Genomic DNA, 18,227 nt, shown 5'->3' on the forward strand with positions numbered 1-18,227 from the left:
CAGGCTGATTTAGGACACAGACGGACACAGAGGGTTACTCTCTAATCAACAGAGATCTATAGTAACAACACCTCTGTTAGACAAACCATACCACAGGAGTGGTCCTTTTAATCCCAGATGGGCCGTTTAAATCCCAGATTGGCCGTTTAAATCCCAGACTGGCCCTTTGAATCCCAGACTGGCCCTTTTAATCCCAGATTGACCGTTTAAATCCCAGACTGGCCCTTTGAATCCCAGACTGGCCCTTTTAATCCCAGATTGACCGTTTAAATCCCAGGCTGGCCGTTTGAATCCCAGATGGGCCGTTTAAATCCCAGACTGGCCCTTTGAATCCCAGATGGGCCGTTTAAATCCCAGACTGGCCCTTTGAATCCCAGATGGGCCGTTTAAATCCCAGACTGGCCCTTTGAATCCCAGATGGGCCGTTTAATAAATCCCAGATGGGCCCTTTGAATCCCAGATGGGCCGTTTAAATCCCAGACCGGCCCTTTAAATCACAGCCCGGTCCTTTAAGTGACTCTGAGAGGTACATGTGGGTCCGACTGTATTAGCTGGATGGGCCTGGTTCTAGACCGGTTGTGTGTCTAACTAACAGATCTAGGACCCGACTAGGATGAGGCTGGGCTCTGTCAAAACCACAACGACAGTTTCCATGGAGATATGAGACCGTGAACTCCTGGGGAACAACATCATGTGTTGTAAAACAACAATAACAATAACAACACCCATATGATATTGAAAAAGTCTCAGTTTTCCTCCATGATCCGCTGTCATCGACTCAGTCTGGTAACAGAGAACATGCTGGGATCTGTAGTTCCTAAACACTCTCTTAGAACTACAGAATGTCTGTATGCCTGGGCATGTCTCTGGGTTTAAACTGTAGAGGAATGGCCCAAATGGAAACCTAATCCCTATAGTGCACTACTTCTGACCAGAGGCCCTAAGAGCCTAAAGTAGTGCACTATGAAGGGAATAGGGTGCCATTCGGGATGCATAATATACTGTATATACTGTAGGGAATAACTGGAACATGTTGGCAGAATACTGACTGGATGGCAGACTGGTTTACTGACTGGCTGGCAGACTGGTTTACTGACTGACTGGTAGACTGGTTTACTGACTGGCTGGTAGACTGGTTTACTGACTGACTGGTTTACTGACTGGCTGGCTGGCAGACTGGTTTACTGACTGGCTGGTTTACTGACTGGCTGGTAAACTGGTTTACTGACTGACTGGTTTACTGACTGGCTGGTAGACTGGTTTACTGACTGACTGGTTTACTGACTGGCTGGTAGACTGGTTTACTGACTGACTGGTTTACTGACTGACTGGCTGGCAGACTGGTTTACTGACTGGCTGGTTTACTGACTGGCTGGCTGGTAGACTGGTTTACTGACTGACTGGCTGGTAGACTGGTTTACTGACTGACTGGCTGGCAGACTGGTTTACTGACTGACTGGTTTACTGACTGACTGGCTGGCAGACTGGTTTACTGACTGACTGGTTTACTGACTGACTGGCTGGTAGACTGGTTTACTGACTGGCTGGTAGACTGGTTTACTGACTGACTGGTTTACTGACTGGCTGGCTGGTAGACTGGTTTACTGACTGACTGGCTGGCAGACTGGGTTACTGACTGATTTAATGATCAACTGGCTGGTAGACTGGTTTACTGACTGGCTGGCAGACTGGGTTACTGACTGATTTAATGATCAACTGGCTAGTAGACTGGTTTACTGACTGACTGGTTTACAGACTGGCTGGTTTACTGACTGACTGGTTTACTGACTGGCTGGTTTACTGGATGTTTTACTGTCTGGCTAATTTACTGACTGGCTGGATGGTTTACTGGCTGACCTTTTTACTGACTGACTACCTGACTGCCTGGCTGGTTTACTGGCTGGCTGACTGGTTTACTGACTGACTAAATGATTGACTGACTGGTTTACTGACTGCTGCTGGCTGGCTGGCTGGCTAACTGGTTGACTGACTGGCTGACCTGGTGACGTCATGGGTGTTCTCTTCAGTAAAACTCCCTCTGCTCCTCCATGTTATAAATATAAAAACTGTTGTTCTGTACAGGGCCTCTAGAGCCAGACTGACGGACACTAGCTACAAGATCACAGAACCTGGACGCCTGTGATCCCTTTACGTTAGCCATGTTGTTAATATGAGCACAGCACACTGTTAGGAAAACAAGACTCAAGACTTAATGAACGGTGATCCTTAAACGTGAGTTTTTCCCGGGCGTTAGAATGTCTTGTATTGTATCCACGGCTTGAGGGCAATACTTCCTGACTTCCTCTCTGGTGAACTGCAGCATCTGAAGGTCAAGCCGGCGAGGGCGAGGTGCTCTCCGGATATAAAATGTCTTCTGGTCCTGCAGAACTCTGGACTAGAACAGTCATGTAGATTCTAGTGATCAACAGAGTTCTAGAACATTCTTGTTGACCCTGTCAGTTCTAGAACACTCCTGTTAACCCTGTCAGTTCTAGAACACTCCTGTTAACCCTGTCAGTTCTAGAACATGAACACTACTACAGTCAGATAAATACACTGACAGGATCCCAGTCTGGTCCGGCCACACTACACTACCCAGAGTTCCACAGCAGGTTTAGTCACACGGTAGTCAGGTTATTGCCTTGCTAATGGCTGGTGTTATACACTGTTACTATGGTTACTGTGAGAGAGACAGAGCTAGTGACGTTAACAGAACTACAGTAGGCCGGTGAAATGGTTGGTGAAATGGTCGGTGAAATGGTCGGTGAAATGGTCGGTGAAATGGTTGGTGTCTGTGTCCGGGGGGACTGAGGTGACCATTGTGACACTGAGTTCAAACACAGAGGCCACACAACATACATTGTTCTGTTCTGACGAGAGAGCGAGAGAGAGAGAGAGAGAGAGAGTTTGGCTTCTCTCCTCTCTTTGTGTTGTAGTGTCTCTGTAGTGTCTCTGTCTCTCTAGACCTGGTTGTAGTGTCTCTCTAGACCAGGTTGTAGTGTCTCTCTAGACCAGGTTGTAGTGTCTCTGTAGTGTCTCTCTAGACCAGGTTGTAGTATCTCTCTAGACCAGGTTGTAGTGTCTCTGTAGTGTCTCTCTAGACCAGGTTGTAGTGTCTCTGTAGTGTCTATCTAGACCAGGTTGTAGTGTCTCTCTAGACCAGGTTGTAGTGTCTCTCTAGACCAGGTTGTAGTGTCTCTCTAGACCAGGTTGTAGTGTCTATCTAGACCAGGTTGTAGTGTCTCTGTAGTATCTCTCTAGACCAGATTGTAGTGTCTCTGTCTCTCTAGACCAGGTTGTAGTGTCTCTCTAGACCAGGTTGTAGTGTCTCTCTAGACCAGGTTGTAGTGTCTCTCTAGACCAGGTTGTAATGTCTCTCTAGACCAGGTTGTAGTGTCTCTCTAGACCAGGTTGTAGTGTCTCTGTAGTGTCTATCTAGACCAGGTTGTAGTGTCTCTCTAGACCAGGTTGTAGTGTCTCTCTAGACCAGGTTGTAGTGTCTCTCGAGACCAGGTTGTAGTGTCTATCTAGACCAGGTTGTAGTGTCTCTGTAGTATCTCTCTAGACCAGGTTGTAGTGTCTCTGTAGTATCTCTCTAGACCAGGTTGTAGTATCTCTCTAGACCAGGTTGTAGTGTCTCTGTAGTATCTCTCTAGACCAGGTTGTAGTGTCTCTCTAGACCAGGTTGTAGTGTCTCTGTAGTGTCTATCTAGACCAGGTTGTAGTATCTCTCTAGACCAGGTTGTAGTGTCTCTGTAGTATCTCTCTAGACCAGGTTGTAGTGTCTATCTAGACCAGGTTGTAGTGTCTCTGTAGTATCTCTCTAGACCAGGTTGTAGTGTCTCTCTAGACCAGGTTGTAGTATCTCTCTAGACCAGGTTGTAGTGTCTCTGTAGTATCTCTCTAGACCAGGTTGTAGTGTCTCTCTAGACCAGGTTGTAGTGTGTATCTAGACCAGGTTGTAGTGTCTCTCTAGACCAGGTTGTAGTGTCTATCTAGACCAGGTTGTAGTGTCTCTCTAGACCAGGTTGTAGTATCTCTCTAGACCAGGTTGTAGTGTCTCTCTAGACCAGGTTGTAGTGTCTCTGTAGTGTCTCTGTAGTATCTCTCTAGACCAGGTTGTAGTGTCTCTGTAGTATCTCTCTAGACCAGGTTGTAGTGTCTATCTAGACCAGGTTGTAGTGTCTCTGTAGTATCTCTCTAGACCAGGTTGTAGTGTCTCTGTAGTATCTCTCTAGACCAGGTTGTAGTGTATATCTAGACCAGGTTGTAGTGTCTATCTAGACCAGGTTGTAGTGTCTCTCTAGACCAGGTTGTAGTGTCTATCTAGACCAGGTTGTAGTGTCTCTCTAGACCAGGTTGTAATGTCTCTCTAGACCAGGTTGTAGTGTCTCTCTAGACCAGGTTGTAGTGTCTCTGTAGTGTCTCTCTAGACCAGGTTGTAGTGTCTATCTAGACCAGGTTGTAGTGTCTCTGTAGTGTCTCTCTAGACCAGGTTGTAGTGTCTCTGTAGTGTCTATCTAGACCAGGTTGTAGTGTCTCTCTAGACCAGGTTGTAGTGTCTCTGTCTCTCTAGACCAGGTTGTAGTATCTCTCTAGACCAGGTTGTAGTGTCTCTCTAGACCAGGTTGTAGTGTCTCTGTCTCTCTAGACCAGGTTGTAGTGTCTCTCTAGACCAGGTTGTAGTGTCTCTCTAGACCAGGTTGTAGTGTCTCTCTAGACCAGGTTGTAGTGTCTCTCTAGACCAGGTTGTAGTGTCTCTCTAGACCAGGTTGTAGTGTATATCTAGACCAGGTTGTAGTGTCTCTCTAGACCAGGTTGTAGTGTCTCTCTAGACCAGGTTGTAGTGTCTCTCTAGACCAGGTTGTAGTGTCTCTGTCTCTCTAGACCAGGTTGTAGTGTCTCTCTAGACCAGGTTATAGTGTCTCTCTAGACCAGGTTGTAGTGTCTCTCTAGACCAGGTTGTAGTGTCTCTGTAGTATCTCTCTAGACCAGGTTGTAGTATCTCTCTAGACCAGGTTGTAGTGTCTCTGTAGTATCTCTCTAGACCAGGTTGTAGTGTCTCTCTAGACCAGGTTGTAAAGTAACAGGTCTTTATCTCCAGGATAACTGAAACATGAACAACACTACAACCATGTTAGATTAACAAAGCTACGACCAGGTGATATTAACAACACTACGACCAGGTTAGATTAACGACCAGGTTAGATTAACGACCAGGTTAGATTAACAACACTACGACCAGGTTAGATTAACAACACTACGACCAGGTTAGATTAACAACACTACGGCCAGGTTAGATTAACAACCCTACAACCAGGTTAGATTAACAACACTACGACCAGGTTATCTGAACAACACTACGACAAGGTTAGATTAACAACACAACGACCAGGTTAGATTAACGACCAGGTTATATTATCAACACTATGATCATGTTAGATTAACAACACTACGACCAGGTTAGATTAACAACACTACGGCCAGGTTAGATTAACAACACTACGACCAGGTTAGATTAACAACACTACGACCAGGTTAGATTAACAACACTACGACCAGGTTAGATTAACAACACTACAATCAGGTTATCGGAACAACAGTAAGACCATGTCAGATTAATGACCAGGTTAGATTAACGACCAGGTTAGATTAACAACACTACAACCAGGTTAGATTAACGACCAGGTTAGATTAACGACCAGGTCAGATTAACGACCAGGTTAGATTAACAACACTATGACCAGGTTAGATTAACAACCAGGTTATATTAACAACACTACGACCAGGTTAGATTAACGACCAGGTCAGATTAACGACCAGGTTAGATTAACAACACTACGACCAAATTATATTAAAAACACTACGACCAGGTTAGATTAACGACCAGGTTAGAATAACAACAACACTACGACCAGGTTAGATTAACGACCAGGTTAGTTTAACAACAGTACGGCCAGGTTAGATTAACAACAGTACGACCAGGTTAGATTAACAACACTACAACTAGGTTAGATTAACGACCAGGTTAGAATAACAACACTACGACCAGGTTAGAATAACAACCAGGTTAGTTTAACAACACTACGACCAGGTTAGATTAACAACAGTACGACCAGGTTACATTAACAACACTACAACCAGGTTAGATTAACGACCAGGTTAGATTAACGACCAGGTTATATTAACAACACTACGACCAGGCACACACAGTCTCAAATGGAACCCTTTTCCACAGCTCCCTATGTGGCCCCTGGTCAAAAGTAGTGCACTATGTAGGGGATAGAGTACCATTTGGGTCAACCCCAAACTAATCTTCCTCTGTGCTGAACCCCTCCACAGAACCAGTGAACCATCTTGACCGGTTCTGTGGCTCAGGACCCTCCTGGGTCCCCAGTGTTGTGGAACATTACCGAATAAACAGGTTTACAAAGTTATTGTTGTGTGGGTTTTTTTCCGTTCACTTGCATCCTCCCCTCCCCTCCCCCCCGTTCAGGATGAAAATGGTTTAGTCCACTGACTCCGCTCAGCTGTCCATCACACCCTCTCCATAATGATCACCACAGAATCCTCCTCAGCCAATGGGGTGTCTCCTGGGGTGGGGCTACACAGGGTTAGTCCCTCCCCTGACACCTGATCTCTAACCGGGCAGTCCAGGCTGTCGTGGAGCTCGCTCACCCCTTCCACTTCTCCTTCATCGCCTCCTCCTCCTCTCCTCCCTTCCCCTGCTTCCTCCACTCCCTCCTCCTCCTCCTCTTCCTCCTCCTCCTCCTCCTCCTCCTCCTCCTCGTCTTCCTCAACCTGACAGCGGCACACCTCGATGCCCGAGTCCCCTGTTAGACGGCGGTGACGATACTGACTCGCATCAGCCCCAACTTCCTCCTGCTCTTCCTCTTCCTCCTCCTCCTCCTCTCCCTCGCTCCTGTAGGTGTGGGGGACAAGCTGGTACACGTCCACGCAGGGGGAGAACAGGGTCTGCTTGGGGGGAGACTGGGTGGGCCTGGGGGAGAAAGGGGGAGGAGAGGAGGGGGAGAAAGGGGGAGGAGAGGACAAGGGAGAGACAGGGGGAGGAAAGCAGGAGGGAGAGACCGAGAGGGTAGAGGCTGGGGAGAGCGTAGAGGCTGGGGAGAGCGCAGAGAGGGTAGGGGCTAGAGAGGCTAGGGTTAGGGTAGGAAGATGGGCTGGGGAGAGCGCAGAGAGGGTAGGAGGTTGGGCTGGGGAGAGCGCAGAGAGGGTAGGGGCTGGAGAGGCTAGGGTTAGGGTAGGAGTTTGGGCTGGGGAGAGCGCAGAGAGGGTAGGGGCTAGAGAGGCTAGGGTTAGGGTAGGAGCAGAGGTGGGGGTGGGGATAGGGGAAGGGACAACAGAGGTGGGGGTGGGGATAGGGGAGGGGACAGCGGAGGTGGGGGTGGGGATAGGGGAGGGGACAGCGGAGGTGGGGGTGGGGATAGGGGAGGGGACAGCGGAGGTGGGGGTGGGGATAGGGGAGGGGACAGCAGAGGTGGGGGTGGGGATAGGGGAGGGGACAGCGGAGGTAGGGGTGGGGATAGGGGAGGGGACAGCGGAGGTGGGGGTGGGGATAGGGGAGGGGACAGCGGAGGTGGGGGTGGGGATAGGGGAGGGGACAGCGGAGGTAGGGGTGGGGATAGGGGAGGGGACAGCGGAGGTGGGGATAGGGGAGGGGACAGCGGAGGTAGGGGTGGGGATAGGGGAGGGGACAACAGAGGTGGGGGTGGGGATAGGGGAGGGGACAGCGGAGGTGGGGGAGGGGCTGTGGGGAGGGGATGGTCTGTCTTGGCCTGGATTGGTTAAAGGACAAGCAGTCCCAACTAGAGGGTGTTCTGTTGTCGTAGCAACTAGAGGGTGTCCTGTTGTCGTAGCAACTGGAGGGTGTTCTGTAGACGTGGGTGAGGTACGAGAAGAGAGAGGAGCTACATTACAGACATCTGTCTCCACAGTAACAGTTTCCACGGTAGCGCCAGGAAAGTAGCGCACCCGTGCAGGTTCTGTCGATCGTTCGCTTAAGTCGGCGTCGGCAACGACACCCGTCCCGTTGCCGCCGGCAACATCCGCCTCCGTCTCCGAAGATACCGAGACGACCGTCTCCGAGGACGTTACCGTGGCAACTGTCTCCAAGACAACAGCGGCGGCGGCCTCTGCAGCGTACTGGGACAGCGTTGTGGGCGTGGAAGCTCGGCTGGTGTCGGTCTCGTAGGTGCTACAGGGAGAAGATGGACAGCAAGACTCACAGGAACAGCTGGAGCTGCAAAGGGGGTCAAAGGTCAGAACCGCAATGTCATCTTTATTACAGTTTTCCAATTTCCAATTAACAAATACACAAACTCAAAGTGGCTTCTTTACATTGTCGAAGCGTGTTTTAATATCAATAAATTCAACCAACCAATCACTCAGTCAGTCAGTCAGCCAATCAGTGTCCCCACCTGTTGTCAGAGCTGAAGGAGGAGGGTGCAGCGCTGGTGCTGGGGTGGGGGTGCGACCCCGGGGGATGGTGGGGTGGCTGGGGGTAGCGAGCGGCGCCCCCCTGGGCAGCGAACACAGTGCTGTAGGGAGGTGGAGGAGTGGAGGGTTGGGCTGCTACCTCTTCGTAGGACGGTAGCTTCAGAGACGCCAGGAAACCTAGAGAGAGAGGAGAGAGAGAGAGAGAGTTATTAGGGGTGATTGATCAGGTCTAGGAGAGGAGGGGAGAGGAGAGGAGAGGAGAGGAGAGGAGAGGAGAGGAGAGGAGAGGAGGGGAGAGGAGAGGAGAGGAGAGGAGAGGAGAGGAGAGGAGAGGGAGAGAGAGAGAGAGAGAGAGAGAGAGAGAGAGAGAGAGAGAGAGAGTCTTGTTGAGGTCTAACATGGAGGAGGGTTAGGCCAGTAGGATATAGATCCATGGTAGGCCAGTAGGTTAGGCCAGTAGTTCGGCCAGTAGGGTATAGATCCATGGTAGGCCAGTAGGATAGGCCAGTAGTTAGGCCAGTAGGATATAGATCCATGGTAGGCCAGTAGGTTAAGCCAGTAGGATAGGCCAGAAGGATAGGCCAGTAGGCTAGGCCAGTAGGTTAGGCCAGTAGGTTAGGCCAGTAGGCTAGGCCAGTAGGTTAGGCCAGTAGGTTAGGCCAGTAGGCTAGGCCAGTAGGTTAGGCCAGTAGGTTAGGCCAGTAGGTTAGGCCAGAAGGATAGGCCAGTAGGCTAGGCCAGTAGGTTAGGCCAGTAGGTTAGGCCAGTAGATTAGGCCAGTAGGTTAGGCCAGTAGGTTAGGCCAGAAGGATAGGCCAGTAGGCTAGGCCAGTAGGTTAGGCCAGTAGGTTAGGCCAGAAGGATAGGCCAGTAGGCTAGGCCAGTAGGTTAGGCCAGTAAGTTAGGCCAGTAGGCTAGGCCAGTAGGTTAGGCCAGTAGGATAGGCCAGTAGGTTAGGCCAGTTGGTTAGGCCAGTAGGCTAGGCCAGTAGGTTAGGCCAGTAGGTTAGGCCAGTAGGCTAGGCCAGTAGGCTAGGCCAGTAGGTTAGGCCAGTAGGCTAGGCCAGTAGGTTAGGCCAGTAGGTTAGGCCAGTAGGTTAGGCCAGTAGGTTAGGCCAGTAGATTAGGCCAGTAGGTTAGGCCAGAAGGATAGGCCAGTAGGTTAGGCCAGAAGGATAGGCCAGTAGGCTAGGCCAGTAGGTTAGGCCAGTAAGTTAGGCCAGTAGGCTAGGCCAGTAGGTTAGGCCAGTAGGTTAGGCCAGTAGGCTAGGCCAGTAGGTTAGGCCAGTAGATTAGGCCAGTAGGATAGGCCAGTAGGTTAGGCCAGTAAGTTAGGCCAGTAGGTTAGGCCAGTAGGTTATGCCAGTAGATTAGGCCAGTAGGTTAGGCCAGTAGATTAGGCCAGTAGGTTAGGCCAGTAGTGTGGCCAGTAGGTTAGGCCAGTAGGTTAGGCCAGAAGGTTAGGCCAGTAGGTTAGGCCAGTAGTATAGGCCAGAAGGATAGGCCAGTAGGATAGGCCAGTAGGTTAGGCCAGTAGGATAGGCCAGTAGGATAGGCCAGTAGGTTAGGCCAGTAGTATAGGCCAGTAGGATAGGCCAGTAGGATAGGCCAGTAGGTTAGGCCAGTAGGTTAAGCCAGTAGGATAGGCCAGTAGGTTAAGCCAGTAGGTTAGGCCAGTAGGATAGGCCAGTAGGCTAGGCCAGAAGGATAGGCCAGTAGGTTAGGCCAGTAGTTAGGCCAGAAGGATAGGCCAGTAGGTTAGGCCAGTAGGTTAGGCCAGTAAGTTAGGCCAGTAGGATAGGCCAGTAGGATAGGCCAGTAAGTTAGGCCAGTAGGTTAGGCCAGTAGGATACTCACTGAGGTCTAACATGGAGGTAGGGTAGGATGTAGCTCCATGGTAGGCCAGTAGGTTAGGCCAGCAGGTTAGGCCAGTAAGCTACTCACTGAGGTCAAACATGGAGGTAGGGTAGGATGTAGCTCCATGGTAGGCCAGTAGGATACTCACTGAGGTCTAACATGGAGGTAGGGTAGGATGTAGCTCCATGGTAGGCCAGTAGGTTGATCTCTCTCTGTCTCTGCTGCTGTTGGACTCTGAGTTTAGCCCGGCGGTGTCGGTAAGCACAGCAACAACTGAACAGGATCAGAACTGTCCACAGCAGCCAGAACCCTGATGAATACAGAGAGAACCTGTTAGAACATACAGAACCCTGAAGAACACAGAGAGAACCTGTTAGAACATACAGAACCCTGAAGAACACAGAGAGAACCTGTTAGAACATCATACAGAACCCTGAAGAACACAGAGAGAACCTGTTAGAACATACAGAACCCTGAAGAACACAGAGAGAACCTGTTAGAACATACAGAACCCTGAAGAACACAGAGAGAACCTGTTAGAACATCATACAGAACCCTGAAGAACACAGAGAGAACCTGTTAGAACATACAGAACCCTGAAGAACACAGAGAGAACCTGTTAGAACATCATACAGAACCCTGAAGAATACAGAGAGAACCTGTTAGAACATCATACAGAACCCTGAAGAATACAGAGAGAACCTGTTAGAACATCATACAGAACCCTGAAGAACACAGAGAGAACCTGTTAGAACATACAGAACCATGAAGAACACAGACAGAACCTGTTAGAACATCATACAGAACCATGAAGAATACAGAGAACCTGTTAGAACATACAGAACCATGAAGAATACAGAGAGAACCTGTTAGAACATCATACAGAACCCTGAAGAACACAGAGAGAACCTGTTAGAACATACAGAACCCTGAAGAACACAGAGAGAACCTGTTAGAACATCATACAGAACCCTGAAGAACACAGAGAGAACCTGTTAGAACATACAGAACCATGAAGAACACAGACAGAACCTGTTAGAACATCATACAGAACCCTGAAGAACACAGAGAGAACCTGTTAGAACATACAGAACCATGAAGAACACAGAGAGAACCTGCTAGAACATACAGAACCATGAAGAATACAGAGAGAACCTGTTAGAACATACAGAACCCTGAAGAACACAGAGAGAACTTGTTAGAACATCATACAGAACCATGAAGAATACAGAGAACCTGTTAGAACATACAGAACCATGAAGAATACAGAGAGAACCTGTTAGAACATCATACAGAACCCTGAAGAATACAGAGAGAACCTGTTAGAACATACAGAACCATGAAGAACACAGACAGAACCTGTTAGAACATCATACAGAACCCTGAAGAACACAGAGAGAACCTGTTAGAACATACAGAACCATGAAGAATACAGAGAGAACCTGTTAGAACATACAGAACCATGAAGAATACAGAGAGAACCTGTTAGAACATACAGAACCCTGAAGAACACAGAGAGAACCTGTTAGAACATCATACAGAACCCTGAAGAACACAGAGAGAACCTGTTAGAACATACAGAACCCTGAAGAACACAGAGAGAACCTGTTAGAACATACAGAACCATGAAGAATACAGAGAGAACCTGTTAGAACATCATACAGAACCCTAGTGTAGTAGTAAGTAGTATATTAGTAGTACAGTAGCAGTAACAGTAGTATTGTAATGTAGCAGAAGAAGTAGGTCTCATGCCATGAGTTTATAGTAGTGTAGTAGTATGTTACCAGTACAGTAGTATGTAGTAGTAGCAGTATGTAGTAGTATGTTACCAGTACAGTAGTATGTAGTAGTAGCATGTAGTGTAGTAGTATGTAGTAGTATGTTACCAGGACAGTAGTATGTAGTAGTAGCATGTAGTGTAGTAGTATGTAGTAGTATGTTACCAGGACAGTAGTATGTAGTAGTAGCATGTAGTGTAGTAGTATGTAGTAGTATGTTACCAGGACAGTAGTATGTAGTAGTAGCAGTATGTAGTAGTATGTTACCAGGACAGTAGTATGTAGTAGTAGCATGTAGTAGTATGTTACCAGTACAGTAGTATGTAGTAGTAGCATGTAGTAAGTAGTATGTTACCAGGACAGTAGTATGTAGTAGTAGCATGTAGTGTAGTAGTATGTTACCAGGACAGTAGTATGTAGTAGTAGCATGTAGTAAGTAGTATGTTACCAGTACAGTAGTATGTAGTAGTAGCATGTAGTAAGTAGTATGTTACCAGTACAGTAGTATGTAGTAGCAGTATGTAGTAGTATGTTACCAGGACAGTAGTATGTAGTAGCAGCATGTAGTAGTATGTTACCAGGACAGTAGTATGTAGTAGCAGTATGTAGTAGTATGTTACCAGGACAGTAGTATGTAGTAGCAGTATGTAGTAGTATGTTACCAGGACAGTAGTAGTATTGTAGGCCTTCAGTAGGCTAAATGAAACAGTGAAACCTTCCCAGATCATCCTAATGTATCAATCACATATACTGTAGGCCTTCAGTAGTAGTACAGTACTACTGTAGTAGTACAGTAGTAGTGTTGTAGTAGTACTGTAGTAGTACTGTAGTAGCACAGTAGTAGTATTGTAGTTGAATCGTAGTAGTAGTGTAGTAGTATTGTAGTAGTACAGTAGTAGTATGGTAGTAGTACAGTGGTAGTATAGTGGTAGTATTGCAGTAGTACAGTAGTAGTATTGTAGCAGTACAGAAATAGTAATATTGTAGTAGTACAGTAGTAGTATTGTAGTAGTACAGTAGTAGTGTAGTGGTAGTATTGCAGTAGTACAGTAGTGGTACAGTAGTAGTACAGTAGTAGTATTGTAGTAGTACAGTAGTAGTATAGCAGTAGTATTGCAGTAGTACAGTAGTAGTACAGTAGTAGTTATAGTAGTACAGTGGTAGTACAGTAGTAGTATTGTAGTAGTACAGTAGTAGTACAGTAGTACTATTGTAGCAGTACAGTAGTAGTGTTGTAGTAGTACAGTAGTAGTACAGTAGTAGTGTTGTAGTGCTACAGTAGTAGTATTGTAGTAGTGTTGTAGTAGTACCGTAGTAGTATTGTAGCAGTACAGTAGTAGTGTTGTAGTAGTATTGTAGTAGTGTTGTAGTAGTATTGTAGTAGTATTGTAGTACTGCTGTAGTAGTATTGTAGTAGTATTGTTGTGGTGTTGTAGTAGTACAGTAGTAGTGTTGTTGTAGTAGTGTTGTAGTAGTATTGTAGTAGTGCAGTAGTCGTATTGTAGTAGCACAGTAGTCATATTGTAGTAGCACAGTAGTAGTATTGTAGTAGTGTTGTAGTAGTATGGTAGTAGTGCAGTAGTCGTATTGTAGTAGCACAGTAGTCATATTGTAGTAGCACAGTAGTAGTATTGTAGTAGTGTTGTAGTAGTACAGTAGTAGTACTGTAGTAGTATTGTAGTATTGTTGTGGTGTTGTAGTAGTACAGTAGTAGTACAGTAGTAGCGTTGTAGTAGTGTTGTAGTAGTATTGTAGTAGTACAGTAGTCGTATTGTAGTAGCACAGTAGTAGTATTGTAGTAGTGTTGTAGTAGTACAGTAGTAGTACTGTAGTAGTGTTGTAGTAGTATTGTAGTAGTACTCTAGTAGTGGTGTAGTAGTGTTGTAGTAGTATTGTAGTAGTACTGTAGTAGTACTGTAATAGTATTGTAGCAGTGTTGCAGTAGTATTGTAGTAGTATTGCAGTAGTACAGCAGTAGTATTGTAGCAGTATTGTAGTAGTACCACAGTAGTATTGTAGTAGCACTGTAGTAGTACTGGGGTAGTATTGTAGTAGTATTGTGGTAGCACTGTAGTAGTATTGTAGTAGCTCTGTAGTAGTATTGTGGTAGTACTGTAGTTGTATTGTGGTAGTATTGTTGTAGTACCGTAGTAGTATATTGGTAGTACTGTAGTGGTATTGTAGTAGTACTGTAGTAGTATAGCGGTAGTACTGTAGTGGTATTGTAGTAGTAATGTAGTAGTGATATGGTAGTATTGTTGTAGTATTGTAGTAGTACTGTAGTAGTACTGTGGTAGTATTGTTGTAGTATTGTAGTAGTACTGTAGTAGTACTGTGGTTGTATTGTGGTAGTACTGTAGTGCTATTGTAGTAGTACTGTAGTAGAATATCGGTAGTACTGTTGTGGTATTGTAGTAGTACTGTAGTAGTGGTGTGGTAGTATTGTAATAGTACAATAGTAGTATTGTAGTAGTACTGTAGTAGTATATTGGTAGTACTGTAGTGGTATTGTAGTAGTACCGTAGTAGTGGTGTGGTAGTATTGTAATAGTACAGCAGTAGTATTGTAGTAGCACTGTAGTAGTATTGTAGTAGCTCTGTAGTAGTATTGCGGTAGTACTGTAGTATTATTGTGGTAGTATTGTTGTAGTATTGTAGTAGTACCGTAGTAGTATATTGGTAGTACTGTCGTGGTATTGTAGTAGTACTGTAGTAGTGGTGTGGTAGTATTGTAATAGTACAGTAGTAGTATCGTAGTAGTACTGTAGTAGTATATTGGTAGTACTGTAGTGGTATTGTAGTAGTACTGTAGTAGTGGTGTGGTAGTATTGTAATAGTACAGTAGTAGTATTGTAGTAGTACTGTAGTGGTATTGTTGTAGTACTGTAGTAGTGGTGTGGTAGTATTGTAATAGTACAGTAGTAGTATTGTAGTAGTACTGTAGTAGCATTGTAGTAGTACTGTATTTGTATATTGGTAGTACTGTAGTGGTATTGTAGTAGTACTGTAGTAGTGGTGTGGTAGTACTGTAGTAGTATTGTAGTAGTACTGTAGTGGTATTGTAATAGTACTGTAGTAGTATTGTAGTAGTATTGTAGTAGTACTGTAGTAGTATTGCAGTAGTACTGTAGTAGTGGTGTGGTAGTATTGTAGTAGTACTGTAGTAGTGGTGTGGTAGTACTGTAGTAGTATTGTAATAGTACTGTAGTAGTATTATAGTAGTACTGTAGTAGTGGTGTGGTAGTATTTTAATAGGACTGTAGTGGTATTGTAGTAGTACTGTAGTAGTGGTGTGGTAGTATTGTAATAGTACTGTAGTAGTATTGTAGTAGTACTGTAGTAGTATTGTAGTGGTACTGTAGTAGTATTGTAGTAGTACTGTAGTAGTATTGTAGTAGTACTCACACCACAGCTCATAGTAATAGGTGCAGCATCCTGTCTCCCCACAGCAGTGTCCTGTCTCACAGAGATATCCACCGTTGGAGTTGGCCCCGGGGCAGTACCTGGGTCGACCCAGCAGGGGCAGGCTACCGCTGCTATGGTACTCCATCACCCCCAACGCAGCGGGGGTCACAACCCGCGGTCAGGCAACGAGGTCAGCGGTCCGGTCAGGCAACGAGGTCAGCGGTCCGGTCGACTGCAGCGGTCTGGTAGTGTCAGAGAGAGCAGTCACGGTCATCTGGCAGGACGGGGGAATCTGGACGGGGGGACAGAGGAGAGCTTTGTTTATTTACTGACAGAGCATACATCCCAAACGGCACCCTATTCCCTATATAGTGCACTACTTTAGACCACACTCACACACACACACACACACCCTATTCCCTATATAGTGCACTACTTTAGACCAGAGCCCTATGGCACCCTATTCCCTATATAGTGCACTACTTTAGACCAGAGCCCTATGGAACCCTATTCCCTATATAGTGCACTACTTTAGACCAGAGCCCTATGGCACCCTATTCCCTATATAGTGCACTACTTTAGACCAGATCCCTATGGCACCCTATTCCCTATTATATAGTGCACTACTTTAGACCAGAGACCTATGGGTCTCCCTATTCCCTATATATAGTGCACTACTTTAGACCAGAGACCCATAGGGCTGACCATAGGGCTCTGGTCTAAAGTAGTGCACTATATTTGTAGGGAATAGGGATTCCATTTAGGACACAACCAACATCACTCACTGACTGACACTATCACACAATGCTGCTGCTTGACACACACACACACACACACACACACACACACACACACACACACACACACACACACCACGCCATCTGAGAGGGTTCACTGTTTCCTTTAGCCTACTGAAGGCCTACAGAATAAGTGATGATTGATGCATTACACTGATCAAGACTTCTAAAGACCCTTAAGAGATGATGGTGGGGCCACACAAAGCACACACACAAAACACACATCCACACACACACACAAAACACACATCCTTAAACACACACACACACACAAAACACACATCCACACACACACACACAAAACACACATCCACACACACACACACAAAACACACATCCACACACACACAAAACACACATCCACACACACACACAAAACACACATCCACACACACACACAAAACACGCATCCACACACACACACACACATCCACACACACACAAAACACGCATCCACACACACACAAAACACACATCCACACACACACAAAACACACATCCACACACACACAAAACACACATCCACACACACACAAAACACGCATCCACACACACACACACCAAAACACACATCCACACACACACAAAACACACATCCACACATCCACACACAAAACACACATCCACACACACACAAAACATGCATCCACACAAAACACGCCTCCACACACACAAAACACATCCACACACACAAAACACACCTCCACCCACACACAAAACACATCCACACACAAAACACGCCTCCACACACCCACACACAAAACACATCCACATCCACACACACAAAACACACATCCACACACACACACAAAACACACGTGAACATACACAGTTATGGGATGTGCTCCTTGTATAACACCATGGAATAGTTGGAGAGACAAAGATCCAATCATATTTGCTGCATTGCCACAATTTCACACTATACTGGCTGGCTGCACACACACGCACACACACACACACACGAGAGAGAGAGAGAGAGAGAGAGAGAGAGATCTATTCATGTAGAAATAGGAAACAACCATATCAGATAGTATCCACAATTATAAGCTCATAGACAAACAGAAGCATTTAGGTACCATAAGCTTCCAGCCTAAAGCCCGCTGTAGTATGTCGCCTATACCGTAAAACTCATTCATATAGCTAGAGGTATATCCAACCGACTAGTCCTGCAAACCAGAGATTCAACATTTTATATAACACCAACCAACCAAGGTTATAAAAAAGGTACTTTTGAACGATTCACCAACCGGTACATTGTCTAACTGCGAGGCAAAAGGCCACGGCATCACTCATCTAGAAACGATCCGCCGCTCTCCGGTAGAAGTCTCCATCATCGCTCTCTCTCTTTCTCTCTCTCTCCGGCAGACTGGCCGCCATTGCCACCCGGTACCGTTCCGTTAACGATACTTCTCCCCCAAAAGTCCGCATCGGTAGGATACTCTTCTCATTCCCCGCACGGAACGACAGCGCCCGGTAGAAAAACAACAACCGTCCACATAGAAAAACTGTACATCGATGCACACAGAAACAATAACTAAAATGTGTATTTCATGTTGCGATGTAAAATTAATATCAAAAGATTTATTTTACTCGCACTGAACGCATTCAACTCTGATTGGCCGAGGGTGACAGCGGTTCAGCCAATCAGGGTTACCGTGGCAGTAAGCTCAGACAAGTAGCTCGTTTTAGTCAACCTGGTCTCAAGGGTAGACGTAACATAGTAAACGTAAATCAGTCTTCCCCTCCCATTTAATATGTACGTTCACGTTTCGTAATGTATGTATTCATTTGTGGATGTCCATCATCCATTATGTACGACATGTTAGGAATTGTAATTCGTACATTTCACAACTGGTGTCTGTCAATCGAAAAGGAATTTAATAGCCTATAGAATTAACATCACATTATACGATTAAACGTGTTGGGCTCTTGGGA

General features: G+C 46.1%; 1 protein-coding gene and 1 long non-coding RNA gene across 2 annotated transcripts; both read right to left on the reverse strand.

The window, feature by feature from the left end:
- Nucleotides 1-6,537: 6,537 nt before the first annotated feature.
- LOC106608414 (uncharacterized) lies at nucleotides 6,538-10,387 on the reverse strand. Its single transcript, XM_082977264.1, has 6 exons — nucleotides 10,314-10,387; nucleotides 8,439-8,634; nucleotides 7,363-8,260; nucleotides 7,090-7,121; nucleotides 6,802-7,000; nucleotides 6,538-6,633 (listed from the first exon to the last, which is right to left on the reverse strand). The coding sequence occupies exons 1-6, from the start codon at nucleotides 10,324-10,326 to the stop codon at nucleotides 6,538-6,540; spliced, it is 1,434 nt and encodes a 477-aa protein (XP_082833390.1). The 5' UTR covers nucleotides 10,327-10,387.
- Nucleotides 10,388-10,445: 58 nt separating this feature from the next.
- On the reverse strand, nucleotides 10,446-17,891 carry LOC145879961 (uncharacterized). The gene is made up of 3 exons (XR_014392832.1): nucleotides 17,540-17,891; nucleotides 15,496-15,787; nucleotides 10,446-10,623 (listed from the first exon to the last, which is right to left on the reverse strand). It is a non-coding gene; the product is annotated as an uncharacterized LOC145879961 (long non-coding RNA).
- Between the last annotated feature and the right edge of the window lie 336 nt (nucleotides 17,892-18,227).

This window comes from Salmo salar, chromosome 07, assembly GCF_965601325.2.
Source record: "Salmo salar chromosome 07, fSalSal1, whole genome shotgun sequence".
NCBI classification, from domain to species: Eukaryota; Metazoa; Chordata; class Actinopteri; order Salmoniformes; family Salmonidae; genus Salmo; species Salmo salar.

Coding starts and splice junctions, on each gene's coding strand:
- LOC106608414 (XM_082977264.1), bottom strand. Junction 7,001..7,089: donor CCCCAGCCTCTACCCTCTCG/GTCTCTCCCTCC, acceptor TTTCTCCCCCAG/GCCCACCCAGTCTCCCCCCA. Junction 6,634..6,801: donor TCGAGGTGTGCCGCTGTCAG/GTTGAGGAAGAC, acceptor GTTAGAGATCAG/GTGTCAGGGGAGGGACTAAC.